The sequence below is a fragment of the Lissotriton helveticus genome, chromosome 1_1 (genome assembly GCF_964261635.1).
Source record: "Lissotriton helveticus chromosome 1_1, aLisHel1.1, whole genome shotgun sequence".
Lineage (NCBI taxonomy): Eukaryota > Metazoa > Chordata > Amphibia > Caudata > Salamandridae > Lissotriton > Lissotriton helveticus.
Window position 1 is genome coordinate 138,700,095 of NC_136057.1, and position 23,339 is coordinate 138,723,433.

At 47.2% G+C, this 23,339-nt stretch overlaps 1 protein-coding gene across 1 annotated transcript in view; it reads left to right on the forward strand.

Moving 5' to 3' along the window:
• The first annotated feature begins 1,836 nt into the window (after positions 1-1,836).
• The window catches only part of NDUFS8 (NADH:ubiquinone oxidoreductase core subunit S8), a 38,957-nt gene continuing 17,454 nt past the window's right edge, over positions 1,837-23,339 (forward strand). The window contains exons 1-2 of the mRNA XM_078656353.1: positions 1,837-1,972; positions 20,128-20,190. Coding sequence (XP_078512479.1) covers positions 20,148-20,190 — 43 coding nt within the window. The 5' untranslated portion in view covers positions 1,837-1,972; positions 20,128-20,147. The remainder of the gene's footprint in view (positions 1,973-20,127; positions 20,191-23,339) is intronic.

Sequence of the window (23,339 nt, forward strand, 5' to 3'; positions counted from 1 at the left end):
ACAACATGCAGACGCTGCTGAATGTGTCTGAAAAATACACCGGGATGGGTTCAGCATATTGCTGTGGGGCCCAACTTCTTGGCTGGGGCGACAATGTCCACTCTGTAAAAAAGTGGATAAACGCTGTCTACCCACGTGTACCCTTGACTTGTGCCCTGCTTGCACTGTAAGATTTCAAGATTCATCTATCCGTATGAGTAATTACACAAATATTCATTCAAATGGCACCTACTAATTTTATTTAATTATTTTATAGCACTACCGAACACAGGGTAAGGTGTCGGAGTGCTTTTCCATCACACACAGAGGCACAATAAATGATACAAGTGTGTAAATCAATGTATCTGAAATGTTACATAAGACAATGGGTCTTATATAGTGTATGAATCGCATATCATTCATACTTCTAGTTAGAATATAAAGTTCTGACTAAAGTCAGGATATAAAATATAAAACAGTTATTGTGGCTGTCAGTGCTAACAAGACTTTATCACTTCCTGAAGGAACGCTTCTTTTCAATCTTAGAATAATTGATGAGAAAAAAAAGGTTAAAAACCCATGACTTACAGTTTGCAAGCAGCTATTGAGTCCAGCAATATGCTATATGAGAAGGCTTGCGACTCATGAACTGGAAGTAACAAATTAATCCCAGTGTCAAAAGCAGCAGCCCACTTGCCTAGCTAAACAAAATACAACTCTGTGATCTGCATGTGACACGATGTGTTCTGCAGCGATCACAGCAACCTTCTTTTATTTCAAATTATTTTATTAGAATTTTTACACATATATTTTAATCGTCGCTCTTCACGTGGTAGCATCCCCAGCTGGGCGTACCTGCTTGTGGTACAAGTTACCTTATACATGATTGGATGCCCCCCTTAGTACTGTCCTACTATAAGAGTGAAGGTAAGTGAAAGGTGGAAAGGAGACAAAGTGTGTGTAGAAAGAAAAAGAATAAGAGAAGGGGGTGTGCGTGGGGGTGATATGCTCGTATTCACACCTTCGTGTGTGGGCATGGCCAGCTTTTGGTGGGTTGGGCTTCAATTCCCGTATTCACGCTACTTTATGAGATAAAACTGTGGCAGGAAAAAATACAGGACTCTCCCAGAATTGCGTTAACTACTAGAGTTATCTCAAGTCAACCCTATTATAAACCCCTCCAATTTGCTAGATAGACGATAATCTCTGCCGCAAGTTTCTTAACCCTATGAGATATTTTAAAATGCAGCCGCTTTGTGGCCAATTGCGCAATTTAGAACAAATTTACTGTCACATCTGTCCCTGTCGCAAATAGCTTTGCAGCATATTTTTTTAACTAAATCTATAAATTGTTCAAGCTCCGCCCACTCGTGACAGCCATTTTCCTCCACCATATCTCCATATCTTGACCCCCTAATGTATGGGGTCTTGGAGCAACTTTTTTCTTTTTCAGCACTGGGTTTGCTCCTCAGATTACTGTTACCGGCTAGGTAATTCGAGGTCATCTGAGTTCACACGGAACAACAATGACTTTCTGAAAGTATCTTCATTTTTTATTAACTCAAATGATGCGAACGTCACTTTCACGAAACCATCACTTAATCTTGCCTCACTACGAATCACGTGCCCGACACTCTCCCGCCACTTCTACGTGGCACCGCCCCCTTGTGGTGCCGTCATCAACCAACAGTCCAATCCCAGGACGGCCCTGGCAGCGTCCAACCAACGCAGCGGCACTTGCGGACGCCTCGGCCAATGAGCACTAGGACCTGAATCGACACCCTACGATTGGCTGAGGGGGCTGACAGTTGACCAGTCCCTGGACATCCTACATATTACCAGTCTTCACCGCTCCCAGACTACTCTGAAAATGTGACCTGCATTGGGATTGGCTGTCACGTGACCCGGAAGTACAGGCATTCTTAGCAGAGGTCGTCCTCCTAGAGGTCCATGAAGAACAAGAGGGTTTGAGCTGCATTTACCGACTCCCCGTGTAAGTAGCGGGAGGTGGGGACATAACTGCGTTGCTTTTAAAACGGACAGTTTCCATGGGTGGACAGGGCTTCCAGAAATTCGTTCTGTTCGGAGGTGTTGAAGGGTTCCTTCATGCAGTTCTCATTTCCTAGTATTTTAGTTTTGCACCCATTCTCCCGTTATAACATTTGCTTAATTGAATTAGCTAAGAGATGTAAGAGTTATTAATCTCAGGGTCCAAATATGTATATTTCGAACAAATTCCCTATAACCAGGGGGGCTATAATAAATTATTGTTTTAAGGCCACTAAATCGTAGTTTTAAAAAAAACGGTGTTTTGAGAATGGTGCATATACATTTCAACTGAGATGGTTTCAACTTCAATGCCTCTAGAGACGTAGCCGTAGGAATGTGCATGTGATTAACACATCTATCAACCATTGGTACAAATAACATCATTCATTTATGTTAACGTATTCAATTAACTCTAAAGTTTCTTCATTGCAAACATCAAATACATAGAAAAGGCAAAATGAAGTGGGACCTATGTAAGTTGCTCAGGATAACATAGCTGGTTTAGCATATTTCCCATCAAGTTTCTGTAATATCGCCATGATATCCTGACACCTTCTGTCTGAATCACAGCCAGTAAAATGTTGTGTTGGATGCGACGCTTGGATGAGAAGAGAGTGGGCAGAACACTGAAGAGTGGACACTCGGGCCAAAGCTTCTGCTGCCCTAATGTTAAGGCAGAATCGCTCTATTTGTGTCATCAAAGGTTTGCAATGGACCCCATCTACCTTGATAACTCACAAATATAGTTGCAGTCTATTGAATCTTCTTGACCTTACCCAGATAAGGTTTACTGTCCAGGTGTGCTTCCACTTTCTACTCTTCTTGTTTTTCGCTTGAAGAAAAAACTCATCAAGAGTGAGGTAAATGTTTGTGTCTCACCATCAGCACTTTCCCAGTGATAGACATCTGTGCAGTTCTTGAATCCTTTTATTTATTTATTTTAAGGTTTTATAGAGCGCGAACTTGACCCGTGAGGGTAGCAGAGCGCTTTACATAGTCAAACAGTAGTATAGAGCGTAGTATATCATAGGACCTGTACAATAGAGCTTACAGCAATCGAGGGGTCGTAAGGTAGGCAGGAGCATCCAACAATACTATACATTTGGGGAAGGAGAGACTGTACAACGGGGCATTTTACAAAGAGCAAGATACATACAATTGGCAGGAAGTCACACGAGAACTGTACAAAGTCGCAGGATGAGGCAATAGTCTCTTAGGTAGCTGAGGAGCAGGTTTAGCCAAGGAATTTACCCATGAGGAAGGATTTGGTCTCTTTTTTTGAAGCGTGCAAGGGAGGGGATTGTTCTGATGTCCGGAGGGAGGGAGTTCCATATTCTTGGTGCTGATCCGGAGAAGGCTCGATTATAAGTTTTTGTTTTCCTAAAGCGAGCAGGCCGGAGGAGGAGGGTGTTGGCCGATCGTAAGTTTCTGCTTCCTCCAGATAACACAAGCTTCTGTGCAAGATACGCTGGGGAGTTAGAGTGTAAGGCCTTGTGCGTTATGCATGCCAGTTTGAGGTGGATCCTGGCCTCGATGGGAAGCCAGTTCAAGGCTTTCAGGTGAGGGGTGATGTGATCGAATTTTCTAGCGCCTGTAAGTAGTCTGGCGGCTGCATTGAGGCATGTTTTTAAGGGAGCCAGCGAGATCTTAGGTAAGCCGGAGAGGGTGGAGCAACCATATTCAAGTCGAGAAATGACTAATGATTGGACTGCTAATTTTAGGCCGGGAGCGTCCAGGAAAGGTTTCAGTTTCCATAGGTAGCTCAGGTGGAATCTGGCTGATTTGGCCATTGCGTTGACATGGTCTCGCATGTTCAAATTGTGGTGCAAGGTAATTCCCAGGGATTTGGCCGAGTCCACAATGGTTGGAGAACAGTTTAAAGCAGTGATGGCTTTAATCCATGTCTGGATCTCAGGATTGTTCTTGGGCGGGGAGATTAAAAGGAACTCAGTTTTCTTGGCATTGAGTTTAAGTTGGTTTGAGGAGAGCCATCTGACGGTCAGCTTTAAGGTCTCATTCAGGGTGAGGATCTCTGCAAGGGAAGACATTTTTATGTAGATCTGAGTGTCATCAGCGTACATATGGAAGGAGATATTTGCAGTGCGAAGGACTACGGCTAGAGGTTCGAGATAGAGATTGAAGAGGGTGGGGGACAACGTTGATCCTTGCGGGACTCCCACCGTGACCATGGAGGGGGCGGACAGTTCGCCGTTGACTAAGAATCGCTGAGATCGGTTTTGAATGTAGGAGCTAAACCAGTCGAAGACTGTACCATCTAATCCCATTCTCAGTTTCAGGCGTTCAAGTAGCATCTCGTGGTTGACCGCGTCGAAGGCGGAGGAGAGATCAAGGAGGATCAAGAGACAGGTTTTGTCTTGGTCAAGAGCTAGAAGAGCATCATCGACAATGTGGAGCATGGTGGTTTCAGTACTGTGACCCGGTCTGAATCCGGATTGGCAGTCGTCGAGTAGGTGGAAGTTGTTGATGTGGAGACTTAGCTGTGTCTGGACACACTTTTCCAGAACTTTGGCCAAGAGAGGAATGTTGGAAATTGGTCTAAGGTTATCTGGGGAGGCTGGGCCCAATGATGGCTTTTTCAGAATGGGGAGGACTTGGCCAGCTTTCAGTGAGGCCAGTATTGATCCCTGCCAGAGGGAGGCGTTGATAATCGCAGTCCAGCTGGGGATAATAGATTTGGCAACGGTCGCGAGACAGTTCGAGGGGAGCGGGTCGTTGAAATGGTTGTTAGGGTTTAGAGTTGAGAGGATTTTAGCGACAGTGTGTTCATCATAGGGTGTGAATTCAGACCAGTGTGCTTGATTCTTCGGTGCGGGCCATGGCGGCACGGGGAGAGATATTGGAAGTTCAAGGTTCGGAGGGGGGAGTGAGGCAGCTTTGAGTTCGATATCTAGGGCTTTAATTTTGTTTGCGAAGTATGAGGAGAAGTCCTCGGAGGAGATGCTAGACTTGGGCGTTTCTTTCGTTGTTTTGGACAGTTTGTTCGATTGAAGTTGGACCATTTCAAAGAGTTTGCGAGGTCTGTTCTGGACGTTTCCTAGTTCCGCTCTGAAAAATTCCTTTTTTGAGTTGATGATGTTCTTGTTGTAAGTGTTTCTTGCCTGGCGAAGAAGTTTGAGGTGATCTGCCGAGGGGTGCTGTCTCCAGATTCTTTCGGTTTGTCTGAGTGATCTCCTCTCATCATTGAGGGAACCTGTTTCTATCTTTGACTCGAGTTCTTTTTAGTTTAAGGGGGGCTAGGTCATCCAAGATGTTCGACATTGTGACTGAGTAGTGATCGTTTAGGTCGCTGACCGAGGTGATGTTGTGGTGGGGGGGAGGTCGGATTTGCAGCGAGTCTCAAGTTCATTGAGGTCAATGCTTTTAGTGTCCCTGGCCCAGGGTTTAGGGAGCACCGGTTGTGGTGTCCATGTCCTGCGTGTGCCAGGTAGCAGGAAGGTGATAGCATGGTGGTCTGACCAGTCACAGGGGTCAATCGATATGAGCTTGACGGTTGTCTCCTTGGAGATGATCCAGTCTAGAGTGGCCCCTTTCGAGTGGGTTGGGAGTGGGCAAGCTTGGGTCAGAGCTAGATCAGCCATGAGGTCTTTGATGGCGTTGACATGAGGGTCGTTGGGGTCATTCCAGTGCAGGTTGAAGTCGCCGAGGAAGATATCTTTGGTATTGGGGGAGTGCTTGGTCGTGATGACTTCCATGAGGTAGTCGGTGAAGGATTCGTTAGTGCCCGGGGGGTGGTAAAAAATTTGAAAGTTACATAGATGGGAGGTGTTACAATGGACTGAGAGGGCTAGGTATTCACAGGAACCAGTGGAATCTGTTAGAAGCTCTGTGACAAGGAGGTTGGAGCGATGGATGCAGGCGATTCCGCCACCTTTTTTGTTATGAGGTCTGTCTAGTCTGGTAATGTTAAAGTTGGGGGGGATTAAGAGATCGAGGCATGGGGATGATGCGTCATTAAGCCATGATTCTGTTAGAATGGCAACGTCGGTGTTGTTGTTCAGAATGCGAGCAGCGACATCGGCTGCATGCTTTACTGCGGACCGGCAATTGATTAAAAGCCCTGACAGATCAGGGAGGGGGGTGGCAGCAGTGGTTGGGATGGACAGGGGTACGGGTGCAAGGTTGCTTGTGATCACCCTTCTATTGCGCAGGGGGGCTGATCTGAGTGGGTCGATAGCGACCGTGTAGATGGGGTAAGCGGCACTCACGTCAGGTAGACAGGGAGAGGTAGGGCCTGCATTATGGTCATTGAGAAGATCCTGGATTTCCTTTTCAGTGAGGTCTTGTGAGTTAGTTGTGAAGAGGGAAAAGTTGTAGGAGAGGGCGAGGTCAAGGGTTTCCTCATCAGATAGGCAGCTAGTGTGCTTGCGGGGGCGGAGATGTCTCAAGGCTGTCGGTAGAGGGCATTTGGGAAGCTCTGGGATAGGAAGGGAGGGCAGCTGAGGCAGGAGGTTTGAGAGAGAGTTCGGCGAGGTGGTGGAGGTTGGTAAGATCGAGGATGGAGGAGTGGAAGTTTTGAATTATTTTAGAGGCTCTGGAGTGTAGGAAGTGGATAGCTGCGGAGGGGGGGTTTGGAGGGTGAGGGTGGGTGAGCGATGGGTCGAGGGGGGGAGGCTTGGATGTTAGCGGGGCTGGCATGGTCTGCAACAGCGGGAGTTGCTGGGAAGGGGGAGGATGGGGGGCAAGGGTGGGCTGTGTTAGGAGCCGTGGGTGGGGTGTTATAACCTCCTGCAGGAAGAGTCACTGAGGAGGAGGGGGTTGGAGGGCAGAAGTTAGCTGGGCTGGCATGACCTGCAACCGCGGGAGTCGCTGGGGAGGGGGCAGTGGGGGGGAGAGGGTGGGCTGTGGGGGGAGCTATGGGAAGAGGGGATATGGTGAAAGCAGAGTTGGCAGGACCTGCTACAGGAAGAATCACTGAGGAGGGGGCGGTAGTGGGGCAAGGGAGGGCTGCGTTAGGGGTCAAAGAACTGGGGATTTGAGTGTTAGCGGGGCTGGCTTGAATTGCCACAGGACAAGACTGGGATGACGTAACGGTCTTTGCGTCCGAGCGGGGAGCAAGGCGGGAGGAGACATGGGGTCCGGCGTTTGATTAGCTCGGGGTGGTAGTGGGAGGCTTGGTGTGAAGGAGGTGTGCTGTGATGGCAACCGTGGATTCAGATTGGGGATCAGGGACGAATGGAATCGCGGGTCTCAGGTCCGAAGTGTTAAGGAGGTTGGTAGGATTCGTGAGGGGGTTGCGGTGTTTCATGTTGGGCGGGGGTGCTGGAGTAAGGTTAGGCTGAGAGTTATTTGGCGTCCTGGTGACATGGTTACGGAGAGTGATAAAAAGATCTGAGAATCACCAGGTAAGCTGCTGTGTGTTGAACGGTCTGAAGTTTTTTTTAGGATTGCTTTGTTGGCACCCGCGTAGAGCCTATTTTAGTAGTCTAACCTAGAGGCTATTCGTGCTGCTGTAACAGTTTTTCTTGCTGTGGCTGGGAGAAGGTAAAAAAATGGGGAATTTGATCAGCTGGAATCACTTCCCAGCCGCTGATAGTGCTTGTGGATGGAAGGATAGGGTAGAGTCAAATTTTACTCCAGGATTGTGGGGGGGGGGGGGTATTTGGCAGCCACCAGGTACTGGGGGTGAAGGTGTTGGCTTTGCCTAGGAGCATGATTTCCGTTTTTTCTGAATTACACTTCAAGTTGTTCTGCTTCATCCAGTGAATAACCGCTGTGAGATAATGTTGGAAGTTTTCTTCAGCATTGACTGAATGTTCATCTAATGTTGGAATCAGCTGAGTATCGTCTGCATATGAGGTAGTTTCATTGTTAAATGATGATATTAATTCTATGAGTTGGGCCATGTACATGTTAAATAGTACTGGGCTTAATAAAGAGCCTTGCGGGACATCTGTATGCAGTGGTTTCATGGCTGACTGGTAGTGACCAAGCGTGGTTACTTGATGACTGCCTGTCAAGAATTAATTGAGCTAGGCTTAAGCCAAATAGGAAATGCCACATGCGTTGAGGCGATGTAACAAGGTCTCATGGGAGATGGTATCAAATGCAGCTGAAAAATCTAACAAAATCAGTACTGTATTTTTCCCTTCATCCAGGGCAGATTTAGGGCTCTCTGAGGTATGTAGAAGTGGCAATACTGTGGAGTGTAATGGCCTAAAACCTGATTGAGTCCGAAATAGCTTGGTTGTGTTTTCCATAAAGGTCATAAGTTGACTGTTGACTATTTTTTTCAGTGATTTTCCTGAGACAGGGTAGGAGGGAAATAGGCCAGAGGCTACAAAGAGCGGTGAAGTCTGATAGCTGTGTTTTGTGAAGGGGCTTAACTGCCGCGATTTTCCAGTCGGGGATTACCTCTGCTAATGAGAGCGATGAATTGATTATACTGTTGATGAATGGGTTCACAATGTTAATGTGTTTTATAGGCCGCATAAAGAGACACTACCATAATCCACACGATGGATAACTAGAGCTTGTACAGCCAGCTTGAAGTTGTTGATTGGCAAGAAGAGCTTCAGCTTCCTTAGAATGTTTATCAGGAAGTGTGCTCCCTTTGTAGCGTTGCTAATGTGTTTCTGCATAATGAGATTGCTGTCCAGAGTTATTCCCAAAGATTTTGCTGAGTCCACAATAGTTGGTTGAACGTTGAGGGAAGTGAGATGTTGGATTACGTCTTGCATCAAGGGGATTTTAGCGGGGGCTCTAAGGAGGAATTTGGTCTTTAGAGCGTTCGGTTTGAGATGATTTTCTGCCAACCATGTTTGGGTGTTCATGAGGTATGTAAAAAAGAGGTAAACCAGTTTAGCACTGATCCTGATAGACCCATCCTAAGTCTGAGAAGATCAAGCAGATTCTCGTGTTTGACCGTGTCAAAGGCTGAAGATAGGTCTGGCAGGATGAGTAGGCATGATCGATTCTGGTCAAGTATTTGTAGCGCATCATCAATAATGTGAGTCATGGCTGATTCCGTGCTGTGCCCTGCTCTGAAGCCTGATTGGTAGTTGTTAAGGAGGTCAAAGTGATCGATATGTTTAGTTAGTTGGTGGTGCACACATTTTTCAAGCAGTTTGGCCAGGGTAGGAATATTGGATATAGGGCGGTAGTTGTGTTTCTTTAGGATGGGTGAGACCTGTCCGACTTTGAGGGCGTCCAGAATGCAACCTTGATGCAGTGAACTGTTGATGATTTTGGTCCAAAGCGGTAGCAGCCACGGGGTTAGGTCTTTAACAGCGTTAGCGGGGACTGGTTCGATGAAGTGGTTGGAAGGTTTCAGGGCATTGAGAATCTTACCCAAAGCCTCTTCAGAATAGAATATCCGCAGCATGTCTGGAGGCAGATCTACAGTTTAGGAGTGTGCATTTAATATGGGGGAGTAAGGAGAGAGACGGAGGGGTCTTAGGTGAGAGGGACGCTTCTAAGGTTGCTATCGACGACCCCTCTATTGTTATGTCTTTCAGCTCTGAGTGGGTTGTGGGGGATAGTAGGTATGGTCAACTGAGTAGACGTAATGCAATTAGTGGGAGAGGGTTCGTAAGAGTGTAGAAGAGAAAGAAGACCGCTCTCAGAGAATGGATTGATGCTTCGCCTAAGGCGAGATAATGTATTGTGGAGGGGAACTGAATTCCAATTGGGTGGAATGAGTTTAGGGGTGCGATTTATGTGGACTGATCGATCGTTTGGGTAAAAGGCTCTTGAGGAAATGTTACGCCAAGGTTGACTAGATATCAGAACCTTGAAAGATTAGAGTTCTTTTTAAATGTGGTGTAGAGCCAACCTTATTTCCTCAAATCTAAGGTCGGGTTCAGCTTTGAACGGGGTAGGAGGCTGTGTTCTCATGTGGATGGCTGCAGAGGTATGGATAGTGTTGGAGGTAGTGTTGTGTGAGAGGGTGGATGAGTGGGGGATGTAGATGTCTGAGTTTAGGGGGTGGGTGGTTGTAATGTGGATGGGGAAGTAGGGGGCGGGGGGGTGCTCGTCAGGTAGTGCATTATCACAGTAGTGTGAAGTCTAGACATGTGACAACCCATGACTTAGGAGGGGGTGGGTGTTGTGGCGAGAATATGTGTGAGGAGTATTATTATAGGGCAGTGATGCCGAGACCGGCTGAGGAGTATCATTATAGGGCAGTGATGCTGAGACCGGCGGGATGTTGGAGGATGTAGATGGCTGAGTAGAGGGGTTGGCTTGTTGTAATGTGTCAGTGGTACGGGTAGATGAGAGCAGGGGGTGCTCAGAAGGTAATGTGTGATCACTATGTTCCTGTGGTGTCAAGACATGTGGCAAAGCATGACATCGCATGGGGTGGCTGAGATGGGGTGAGTACTTGAGAGGAGTAGCAATATAGTGCAAGGATGCCGAGACAAGAGAAGTGTTGGTGTTAGGGTGGAGGGGAGCTATAGTCTTGTAATGAAGGGGTACAGTATCTGTAGGTGGGACATATGCTGTATCGGCCGTGTTAGGAGGTCGAATGTGTGGGATTGTTGAGGTGTTGTGAGGTTAGGGGGGGTCGTCTGGGTGTAGATAACGTAGGAGTTAGACGCCAGAGGTGGACGGGGAGGACGAGAAGCGAGGAAGATCGGAGCCTAGTTAGTCATTAATTGTTCTTCTACCAGGTACAAAACCCTGCTGCCGTGACAATACTACATTGGTAATGACCCGACTCAGATGTTTGGCCATGATCTTTTCAATAGATTTTCAGATTGCTGTTACTTAACACAGTAGTGCGGTATGAGTTAAGGTTGGTGACTCCTTTTGTTTTTTAAGGAATACAATTGATATTAGTGCCCATGACTGTGGGAGAAGTAAGGCTTGTTGGACACCTTAGTGAAGGTAAAAGAACTGTTGCTGTAGTACAGACTTTTTTGATGGAATTCAAGAGGACTTCGATCAGGTCCTTTCACTTTTATTTCTTGTATTCTAATGTTTGTACCTAATGTTGTCTTGTCCTTGTATTTTAAAACCTCCAAGTTAAACATTGTTTCAATAAATATTTATCAGGTCCTGTGGGGGTTATTGACCTCTTGATATAGAGCTTGATAAATACATGAAACACCTGTACAGTCACCCCTGAGTCACGCACCACAACCCTTTCCTTATTCTGTCTGTTCTATTTCTGGATGTAGTTCATTTCATTTTTAGGTCTCGGCAACGAGAACTATTGTCGCCTAGTAAGCTAGCAAGGGACTACAGAGAGGTGGACGAGCCGACCAGGGTCTGTGAACGCGCACAAAGGCAGGCAGGCAGGCATGCGCCAGACACACACACAGACAGACAGACACACGCACGCATGCATGCACACACACACACACACACTCTCACACTCTCTCTCTCTCTGCCGCCCCCCCCCCCCCACTCACCGGGCTCTTTCCCTCCGCATCGGGTCAGTCACGGCAGAAGGCAGACTTGTGTCTTCTCCGGCGATCTTCAGCTGATGTGCACGCCCACGCTGCGTCGTGCGCGCCCGTTGATCCTCAGCTTGTTTACAATAGCGATCGTTTCTTCCGCTAGCACTCCGTGGCATCTCAGACGCACAGCAGGTAGCATTAGCACCTCTTGTTTTAAAATGCGTTTGTTTATCTAGGACGGACACGTTTACTGGTTGCTTGTTATTTATTGTCTTCTTTCCTCTGCTTTCCCCTCCCACCCCCTGCATGCGTTGCTTCTTCCCTTCCCACCCAGTGTGTATTGCTTCTTCCTAACCCCCAACCCCCCACGGTCGGTGTTGCTTCTTTCCCTCCTACCCCCATTCAGGGTTGCTACTTCACCAGTCACCCCAGAAAGTGTTCCCTATTCTCCTATTGCACATACGACATGCTTTCCTACAAGGACACCTGCTTTTCCACTCCCTGCTCCTCATCTCTGGCCCGCCCCGGGCGTCGTGCTTTAGGTTTTCGCACTGCGCCAGCTTTCATATTAACAACACTGGCGCCATGCTTAATATTTTGACAGGAGCCCGCTTTTATGGTTTTTTTTTTTGGTATTCATTAGCATTTTTTTACAGTAGTACAGCACGCTACACGTAAACTTCAACAAGGGCAGCCACGCAGCCCGCCTAGCTCTATTTCAACATCTGCCGCTCCTAATCAGCAACAATGGTGGCTGCACCTTCTACATCTTTTTCGTGTTTATCCAGTTGGTTCCTTTGTGAGATCTACACAACTATGTGCCTTTCCATTCAGTGGTCTGGAGTGCAGGTTTGCACGTATGTCGCAGTTTATTCAGATTCCTAACATACCGCGGTTTTGCACCAGCACTGGTGTGTTTCGGGCGGCCTTCAAACTGATTTATGTTCTGCATCTCTTCCCCACCAAAGCAGTGTCCAGTCCGAGTGCGCTCTTCGAGGACTTGTCGTTTCACTAGTTCTAGGAGCAGCTCGTGTGAGCACCAGTGTTTACAGGCGCACAGGCTGTTCATATTACTTATCGTCCCTGAGATATTTATTACCTATCTCGACTCTAGGGCAGTCACAAATTCTGACACTGCTTCCTACCAAGGACCTTTTATGGCCACATAAGAACCATTGTTTTTCTAAAACATTAGTCAACCCCAGGTTCACTTATTAGAGTCCCCTTGTTTTCCTTACTACATTGTTCTCACACGGCACGCCGCACTCTATTTCAACATCTTACAATGCTTTTTAGGTCTCGGCAACGAGAACTATTGTCGCCATGTAAGCTCGCAAGGGAGTACAGAGCGGTGCACGAGCCGACCAGGGTCTGTGGACGCGCACACACAAAGGCAGGCAGGCACACACCAGACAGACACAGACAGACAGACGCACGCACACACACACACGCACACACACACACACACAGCCTCCCTCTCTGCCCACTCCCTCTCTGCCGCCCCCCCCCCTTCTACCCCCACTCACCGGGCTCTTTCCCTCTGCAGGGGGTCAGTCACGGCAGCAGGCAGGCTCGGTGTCTTCTCCGGCGATCTTCAGCTGATGTGCACGCTCACGCTGCGTCTCCTGCGCGCCCACCACGCTGTTTCGCGCCCGTTGATCTGCGTCTCCTGCGCGCCCACCACGCTGTTTCGCGCCCGTTGATCCTCAGCTTGTGATTACTACTCCTTCTAACCCGGATTCTAAATTACTATTTCTTGGTTCTCTAACTCCACTCTGTTGATTCGTAACAAACTGATATTCAGCACATTTCACAGTCTCGCTTTTGCTTCTCATAAATACAATAAGATTATTTTAAGCAATGTCTACCCTTCTTTTGGTTCTGTGCCTATTATGCTTCGGACTATAGAGTTTTAGAAAGTGTGGTGGAAGATTCCGTGATATCAGCGGTGTGCACAGTGCAGAGTGAGTGTGCAGAGTGCAGAGTAGTGAGTGCAGAGTAGTGAGTGCAGAGTAGTGAGTGCAGAGTAGTGAGTGCAGAGTAGTGAGTGCAGAGTAGTGAGTGCAGAGTAGTGAGTGCAGAGTAGTGAGTGCAGAGTGCAGAGTAGTGAGTGCAGAGTGCAGTGCAGGTGAGTGCAGTGCAGTGCAGAGTGCAGTGCAGGTGAGTGCAGTGCAGTGCAGGTGAGTGCAGTGCAGGTGAGTGCAGTGCAGTGCAGGTGAGTGCAGTGCAGGTGAGTGCAGTGCAGTGCAGGTGAGTGCAGTGCAGTGCAGGTGAGTACAGTGCAGTTCAGTGCAGGTGAGTGCAGTGCAGTGCAATGCAGGTGAGTGCAGTGCAGTGCAGGTGAGTGCAGTGCAGGTGAGTGCAGTGCAGGTGAGTGCAGTGCAGGTGAGTGCAGTGCAGGTGAGTGCAGTGCAGGTGAGTGCAGTGCAGGTGCGTGCAGTGCACGTGAGTGCTGTGCAGTGCACGTGAGTGCTGTGCAGTGCAGGTGAGTGCAGTGCAGTGCAGGTGAATGCAGTGCAGTGCAGGTGAGTGCAGTGCAGTGCAGGTGAGTGCAGTGCAGGTGAGTGCAGTGCAGGTGAGTGCAGTGCAGGTGAGTGCAGTGCAGGTGAGTGCAGTGCACACTGCACTGGAGTGGAGTGCAGTGCAGTGCAGGTGAGTGCAGGTGAGTGCAGTGCAGTGCAGGTGAGTGCAGTGCAGTGCAGGTGAGTGCAGTGCAGGTGAGTGCAGTGTGTGCAGTGCAGGTGAGTGCAGTGCGTGCAGTGCAGGTGAGTGCAGTGCAGTGCAGGTGAGTGCAGTGCAAGTGAGTGCAGTGCAGGTGAGTGCAGTGCAGGTGAGTGCAGGTGAGTGCAGTGCAGTGCAGGTGAGTGCAGTGCAGTGCAGGTGAGTGCAGTGCAGTGCAGTGCAGGTGAGTGCAGTGCAGTGCAGTGCAGGTGAGTGCAGTGCAGGTGAGTGCAGTGCAGGTGAGTGCAGTGCAGTGCAGGTGAGTGCAGTGCAGGTGAGTGCAGTGCAGGTGAGTGCAGTGCAGGTGAGTGCAGGTGAGTGCAGTGCAGGTGAGTGCAGTGCAGGTGAGTGCAGTGCAGGTGAGTGCAGTGCAGGTGAGTGCAGTGCAGGTGAGTGCAGTGCAGTGCAGGTGAGTGCAGTGCAGTGCAGGTGAGTGCAGTGCAGTGCAGGTGAGTGCAGTGCAGGTGAGTGCAGGTGAGTGCAGTGCAGTGCAGGTGAGTGCAGTGCAGGTGAGTGCAGTGCAGGTGAGTGCAGTGCAGGTGAGTGCAGTGCACTGCAGGTGAGTGCAGTGCAGGTGAGTGCAGTGTGTGCAGTGCAGATGAGTGCAGTGCAGGTGAGTGCAGTGCAGTGCAGGTGAGTGGAGTGCAGGTGAGTGGAGTGCAGGTGAGTGGAGTGCAGGTGAGTGGAGTGCAGGTGAGTGGAGTGCAGGTGAGTGGAGTGCAGGTGAGTGGAGTGCAGTGGAGTGCAGGTGAGTGCAGTGCAGGTGAGTGCAGTGGCATGCAGGTGAGTGCAGTGCAGGTGAGTGCAGTGCAGTGGCGTGCAGGTGAGTGCAGTGCAGGTGAGTGCCTTGCAGGTGAGTGCAGTGCAGTGCAGGTGAGTGCAGTGCAGGTGAGTGCAGTGCAGGTGAGTGCAGTGCAGGTGAGTGCAGTGCAGGTGAGTGCAGTGCAGGTGAGTGCAGGTGAGTGTAGTGCAGTGCAGGTGAGTGCAGTGCAGTGCAGGTGAGTGCAGTGCAGGTGAGTGCAGTGCAGGTGAGTGCAGGTGAGTGCAGTGCAGTGCAGGTGAGTGCAGTGCAGTGCAGTGCAGGTGAGTGCAGTGCAGTGCAGGTGAGTGCAGTGCAGTGCAGGTGAGTGCAGTTCAGGTGAGTGCAGTGCAGTGCAGTGCAGGTGAGTGCAGTACAGGTGAGTGCAGTGCAGGTGAGTGCAGTTGAGTGCAGTGCAGTGCAGGTGAGTGCAGTGCAGGTGAGTGCAGTGCAGTGCAGGTGAGTGCAGTGCAGTGCAGGTGAGTGCAGGGCAGGTGAGTGCAGTGCAGGTGAGTGCAGGTGAGTGCAGTGCAGTGCAGGTGAGTGCAGTGCAGGTGAGTGCAGTGCAGGTGAGTGCAGTGCAGGTGAGTGCAGTGCAGGTGAGTGCAGTGCAGGTGAGTGCAGTTGAGTGCAGTGCAGGTGAGTGCAGTTGAGTGCAGTGCAGGTGAGTGCAGTGCAGTGCAGGTGAGTGCAGTGCAGTGCAGGTGAGTGCAGTGCAGGTGAGTGCAGTGCAGGTGAGTGCAGTGCAGTGCAGGTGAGTGCAGTGCAGGTGAGTGCAGTGCAGGTGAGTGCAGTTGAGTGCAGTGCAGGTGAGTGCAGTGCAGGTGAGTGCAGTGCAGTGCAGGTGAGTGCAGTTGAGTGCAGAGTGGTGTGTATTGACAATGTAAATGACAATGCCATTTATTTATGATTTAAAGAAAAAAAAAGAAATGTCATGAGCAATGCCAATAGCTCTACCTTTAATGATGCCGAGACCATTGCATTGTAAATGCTTGTTAGGGCTAGCACCTTCCCGATACTTTTGATAAATTTGCAGTTCTGAATTGTGTTAATAGTGTATTTCCTTGCAAACTCTTTAGTGTAAACGTTGCAGATGTCTTTAATAACTGCAATGTGATTTTGCAAAAGTGGTTCCAAAAGGATCTTTCTTGTTAATAGCATTTGTTTGTTTGGTTTCTAGCTCCACTATTTCTAAACAGAGATCATTTAGCTAGACTTGCGAGAGCTGTAGTTTCTTAATTGTACAGCTCAGTGTTGTGCAGCGAACAGTGGATTTGACTGTATCCCACACTGTGATTCATCAAAGTATCTTAGGATATCTCTGCAGCTTTGTCCTAAATAGCATATGCACTGGTGCCTGAAAGAAATCAATTCTTGTATGTTTTTATGGAGGTATGAACAAAAGGTGTAGCCCATCTATCCACACGAGTCTGTCAGTTACATTTCTAACTTTGTTTTTTTCTTTCTCCTTCAAATTCTTTGAAAGTTTTCTGTAATTTAAGTTGCAATTAAAGTCACCACAGACAATTACTGGAGCAGGCCATTGTGTTAATTCTATGTTTAGGTATTCATAATTCGCAGGCTCATCATTGAACTATAAACTGAACGCAAAGTAAATAAGGTTATCCCAGTAATGATTGCCACCATTGCCTGTCTTCCCACACGTTCAGTAGCTTTTTCCCCCCACATTTGCAGCAATTTTGTTTGGCTAAAATTACCACCCTGCGAATAAAGGCTTTCGGTGATATCTAGCTGATATCTTATTTGAATACAAGATATGTGTTTTCTGTATACAGATTAGATTTGTATATCTGTAGCTCTTTTATAAACCATTCCTTATATTCGTTCAGCTCTGTCACATTTAGTGCTTATATTCTGAACTTATTCTTGACTTCTGTTTTTGCTATTCTGTCCAACTCTTATCACGTCAATTCCTAACTCCATCTTTCCCCTTCCATTTTTACTTTGGACTATGGTCCCATTTTCTCTATGTGCCTTTTCTGTGCCCTTCACCACTATCCCCCTGCCACCCATAGACCCCCACTCCATATATATGTTATAAGTGAATATTTTTTAGGGGAGTATTGTTTGTGGCTATTAGCAAATGTTTAAAATCTTTATTAAATGTTCTATGCACATGCTGGAAGCCAACCAGCAGATGCAAATAGGCATTACTCGTTTAAATTCAGACCTCTACTCAAAGTAATATGTTTTCCCTAAATCTTTTGAGCTGTGTGCAAGCACAGGAACCCTTTTTATGACAAGCATGGGAGCTCTTTTTATGAATAAAGTCTATTTGCCAAGTATCTAGAGATTTTGCACCTTTCAAAATTTCATCCAAGTAGTGCTAGGAAATATAAGCTTAAGATGTAAATATTAGACCAATAACATTTGATTGATACTTCATCAATTGCTGGTGCTCGCCCAAGTGTTTGCTATGAGGAGGTGTAATTGTAATCCTTACTGTAGTTTTTCCCTGCTTGAGTCTTGTTCAGCTTCCTTGGTGTTGCCCACTAGTCTCATCTACTTATCTCATTTTATTTGCTTGCCCTGGGGTGCTTAGCTTTTGTGTTCTTTCACCCTGAGTCTGTCTTACCTCTCCGCACCCCCTCTAGCCTTGCCGCACAGTGTCCTGCTGCTTTTTACGCTGAGTAGCTCGGTGCTGTGAGTGGGATCATAATTGAGTGGCACCCATCTCATCATCTCAGCTCGCTCCCCTTTGCTCTCTGTCCCCCTTGTTGGTTCAATGGCTGGGATCTGTCAGACTGTGGAGGCTTATACTGCATGCTGTGCTGCTCCTCTGGTGTACTCTGTATTCCCCTGTGCTTACTATTCTGCTGGTGTCACTGATGCACAGTTATTATGCCCAGATATCCCCCAGTGCCAGCAATGCTCCTCGTTAGTGCAGCTCTGGTCTCACTGGTGCTCCACTCCAGTTTTGTGTTCTTGTCTGGTGCTGCTCCTTTCCTTCCCTGGTCCATCACCTTAGTTAGAGCTCAGTAGCACTTGATGTGTAAGAGTCCTGTCAATGGCTAGCCTGGAAACTACACATGTGGAATGGGCCATGGTTGAGAAATAGTCCACTTCCAGCACATGCAGCTCATGTACCTCATGGGGGAAGTTCTAAATAAACAGGCTATAATACAAAAACCTCATGACTTGAACCTACCCAAAAGGGTGTGTAAGGAGTGCAGTTTTCAAAATCTGAAGCTGGTAGCAAATCTTAGTTTCTGATTTTCAAACAATTCCACCAGTCAATAGGACTTTTTTTTATTTTAAAGAATTAAAAGTTTTTTCTTTTCAAAATAATCGGGGCATTTTCCTTTATAATCTGTCCATTTGCAACAGATACAAGAGTCACATTCGTGAACGTCCGTGATAGGTCGACCGCCTGCACGTTTGTGTTTAGTTTCCTTAAGTGTGTAGTCGGAATCAACATTTTCTTGATAGCTGAATGTGAGAAGCTGACTTGGTATATGGTGTGCACTTATGTAAGTGGGCACCTTGCAAGAATCCAGACAACCCATGTGGTGATTTTAGTGCTCTTAGACAACCTTAGAAAGCTCTCTGAGTGGTAGCTGTGGACAGCAGCCTTCAGCCTTAGTCCAGAAGGAGTGTAAAACAGCTTGTGTTACCAGAACATAATCTTATAGATCTAGATTAAGTGAAAAAGAACCACACAGTGTATTTATAAAAATATATATTTTATTATAAGACTCTCACAAACACATACAGATAATCTCCTAGCTGGAGGTCTACACAATATGCACAATACTTTTCAATAGAAACAGGTAAGTAGCACGGACTACACAGTGGTTGCCAGGGAGAGAACAAACCATATACTAGAATAGTGGTATGCGAACCACGACTCAAGTCAAGACTATACACAGAAGACATAGAAGTGCCGGGGACCCAAGGAACCACCCATGGTAAGTAACCAGAAGCCCCACAGAGGCCATGTGCAGTGTGGGAACATGACCGCGGGATCAATGCAAGTCAATGGGTAAGTCACGGTTGCAATTTTAAAGGAAGACCCTTCCCAGTGGACCCTGAATGAACTCTGTAGGAGACAGAAGGTTGGAGAGCTACCCCACCCGTGGATACCCTAGGAACCAGGATACCTACACCAGGGAAGCCGGGTGCATCTGTGTGAAGTGGCGTCGGAAACCACTGTCAAACCTAATGGAGGACTTCAGGAAGATGGCGCTGCTGGGGAAGGTCAAAGTGTCTGGTGGAACCTAAAGGTGGATTCAAATTGAGAAGCACCTGCAAGCAAAGGGGAGAGAGTCTATGCCACTTCAGGGGTGACCAGGAGGCACGGACGACAAATGCCTACCAATGTCGAGTGTTGCAGGAGAGATGACGGCGACCTTGGAGCTTCAGCTGTGAGGACCAGCCTATGCTGTGAAAGACTAGAGTCCGTTCACGAGCTGTCCCACGCCAGATTTCGAGAGTTGAGGGGGTCGGTGTCCGTCAGGAGCACCAACATACCTTGGCAACTGCAAACAATGGAAAGCGAAGAATGTGCAGTGTCGGGACCAGCAAGGTCCAGGTGTCTCGCCACAAGCAGAGGAGTCGGGGCAGACCCTGAGCAATCGGGTGCCCACAGATTTCAAAGAGGACCCACCGGCCAGAGACAATGGAGTCACAAGAGGACCTCAAGCAGCTCACCAAAGATGCTGACCCACGGTGCAGTGATGTGGTGAGGACGAATATCTTGGTAACTGGAGATGCTTGATGTTGGGGCTCTATATTCAGGCACTGCAGATTTCCTAGTAGGAGCAATGCCTACTTTAACGAAGCCGGGGGAGTCCATATTGACCAAACATCCTACTTTCCTACTTTTGCAAAGGTAATTTGGAGATGCTGTCGTTGTTTTATCTCGCTATTCATGTGACTGGGATCCTTCTTAGAAAGGAGCTTGTGTCTTAGATCCTCTCAAATTCCTTTTCTTGTAACTTCAAACCCCAATTTCCTTTCTGGTATTGAAACACATTCGGCAGAATTCATCATCAAAGGCTGTTGCAGATTCTACAATTGTAGGTGATTAACAGTTACAAAAGGTGTTAGGTTTGTGTGCACAGTCTAGTTAAAGGCCTGCGTTCTCCCAGGCTTGCACTGCACTCTTTATGCAAGTGACTGTATTTAGGGTCTTTTTTTATCAGTCTATGGAATGTGCCCTTCTCTTTCTTACTTGTCATCTCATGTTTTTTCCAGGAAGCTTCCTATTTGCCATCATGTCAGCTCTGCGTATCCTGTCCCTCACTGCCTCCAGAACTGGTAAGTGTTGGTGAATACTGCATGGAATAGATTTACACTGCTCTTAGTTCTGAGCGCGGAGAAGAAGAGTGGGAACACTTGTCTGCTCCTGTGCTGTCAGCAGTAATGGGGTCTGGCATCTCATTCCTTCACAGCCCTGCGAGAACAGTGACTGAAGCACTGGCTGTAGCATCATCTGGCACACAACTTGAGGGTCACCTGCCTCCATCTGCCAGGTGATTTCATGTCCCAATCTTAGGGTCTGATTTAGATCTCAGCGGACCGGTTACTCTGTCACAACGGGGACTGAAATCCCGTCCGCCGACCTATAAATCCCATTATATCCTATGGAATTAAAATTTTGGCAGACTGAATATCCATCACCATTGTGACTGAGTAACCCATCCTCCAAGATCTAAATCGGGCCCATAGTCTTCCACTATGTGGTGTTGTGAGTGATTTAGAGACAAAGTTGCAGATCAGCTAAATTGCTTCAGTCTGCTGTGTGATCGTCCACCTTTGATTTCCACGCAGCAGTTGTTTCCTGAGAAGTGGCTCTTCTCCAGTGCAGAGCTTCGCTGTGTTGTTAGAGCCCCCCAGGCTCTGCTTAACATTGGACATTCATGTGCCTAAAGTGTCTCTCCAAGTGCTGCACTTTACAGTGCTTTGCTGATTCTCATATTTATTGTAGGCATTTAGATGCCTTTTTATTGAAGGAAGACATGGCCTCAGTTATAGAGGTCAAGCCTATGGTGTAGTTTCTCTCATCCAGCTAGATTTAGGTCTTCTCTGCATATGCCTGAATTCTGAAATCTGTAGGGCCCATAATTCGATTACAATTTTTTTAAAAAAAAAGAGTAAATGAATCTGTGGCAAAACTTTTTGCTAAATAGAAAGATAGGTGTGTGCCCCCTAAATAAAAATTAGCGAGCTGATGGATGGCAAAACTAACCATAGCCACTTCACTGATCAGTGGGATTAGTTTACAGTGACGGCAACGGGTAACTGCATGTTACCCCCTTCAATCAGGTCATGGTCAGTGGAGAGTAACGATATTCCCAACCAAAAAACTAGGGCGTAAGAGATACAGATAGTCTGCAGTTGCCTTCACCCAGTAGTGCTCTGCTCGTATGTTTAGAACTGTGACACTATTCTAGCGGCTGCCTGTTCTGAAGAGTGTTCATGCTAGAGGCAGCCTTGGCTCACCAGCACAAAGACTGTACTCGGTCTGGGTCTTAGCTTCTTGCACAGCATCAGAACCAACCGATTAATCCATTCCAATCCATTGGAACTGAAGATGTCACTTTATTCCAACATTTAAATTGGAGTAATCTTAACTATACTTAATTATTCAAATGCTGCCAAATAGAAATTCAAATGAAGTTCAATCAAAAATTGTTGTTTTGAACATCATTAGTGTGTTTGTGCTTTTAAAAATTTGTAGTAAACCGATTTCCAAGGTTATAAAGAATGGAACTAACAGATATTACACATAATTCAGTATAACAACACCATTTATTAATCCGAGCATTTAACTTATTGTGTAACAGTGGGTCTAGCTCTCTTAAGGATATCCGAACAGTTCATGGTGCACCATGTGACGTGCCCAAACCCTTGAGGAGAGGTTCTGCCAAGAATGTCACATAGCACCCTTGCATCAGTATATCAGTACCAATATCTGTACAGCTCCACAGGCCGGGACAGGCCACGTCCCCACAACACACTTTAATGTTGTGTGGCTTGTGGCACTATGTGTTTTGTGGCTAAGTGACCAGAGGGAGGTTTTAGTGCAAGAATGATTTGGAAACCTCTAAAGCGTGCTGCCACTCCCAGAGGAGCATCCTGGAGCTGTATGGAAACAAACTGCTCAATCAAGCAAGAAAAAACCCCAGGAGGATACCAGGTCAGAGATTAAGAGAGTAACCATGCGCATCAGGGGATAAAAAAAAAAGCCAGGTCTTCAGATGCTTTTTGAAAGATTATTCAGAGTCAATAAATCTAAAATGACTGTGAAGTTGGTTCCATGCCTTAACACGCAGAACTGAGAAGGATTTACCGCCTCGAGTTATGAGTCTAAAAGAGAGGGGCATATGGAGATTTGCATTGGAAGATCTCAGGTTCCTTTCAGTTGTATGATGTGTAAATCTGCCCGTTCGATATCTCCGCTATGTAGATTTGTAAGCTCTAAAGGTCAATAGGAGAGTTGTAAAAAGGACCCTTTCATGCACTGGAAACCAGTGTAAGGCTTTCAGAGCTGCCGAGGCAGATGATCATCTGGGAAGTTTCAGTACAAGTTTGGCTGCTACATAACCGGGCATTTATGGCTAGTTTGTTTTGCGGATCCTGCATAAGGACTGTTGCAGCATCCCAGTCTAGAAGTTATCATGGCGAAGGCAACTGACTTCCTTGCACCCAGTGGGAGATAATCTAAAAAAAATATCCATGATTTCATTAGATAAAAATACATGCCTGCTACTGCAAGAGCTTGTGGGCAGAAGGACTAGGAGGCATTACATTTTACTCCAAGATTTCTTACAACCTCAAATGTGGCAATCGAGAGGGCACCGGGTTCAGCCACCAATGGGCTGCGGCGAAATAATTTGACTTGCCAAGCAGCATAATCTTTTATTAGTATTACATTGTAAATGATTGGATTGCATCCACCAGATAACTTCGGAAAGGCTGTTTTTAAAATTGAGCTCTGAGTCAAAGACTGCTTTGTCCAGAGATAAGATCAGCTGTGTATCGTCTGCATATGAGGTGGTGTGTATTCCGAAGGAAGTAGTCGGAGAAATCAGGAGGGTCATATAAATAGTAAATAATACCGGGCAGAGAAGAACCCTGTAGTACTTCTGATGTCACAGTTCTTTCTGGGGATAAAAAAGGTCCTAACAAAACATTGTGTCTACGATCTGTTAGGAAGGATTTAGGGCGAGATGAGAAATCCCACAGTCCTTGATACGTTGGAGCGAAATGTCATATGAGGGGGTGTCGAATGCAGCAAATGAGTCTTAATGAAATCAATGATGCATTATTTCCCGTATCAATTCTAGGGTATCTGCGACTTCCAACAGGGCAAGAGTAGCGATATGTAGATAAACATGACTCCCACTTGATCTTGTATATATCCCAAACTGTATTGCATCTTCACGCTTTAAAGATGTAACATG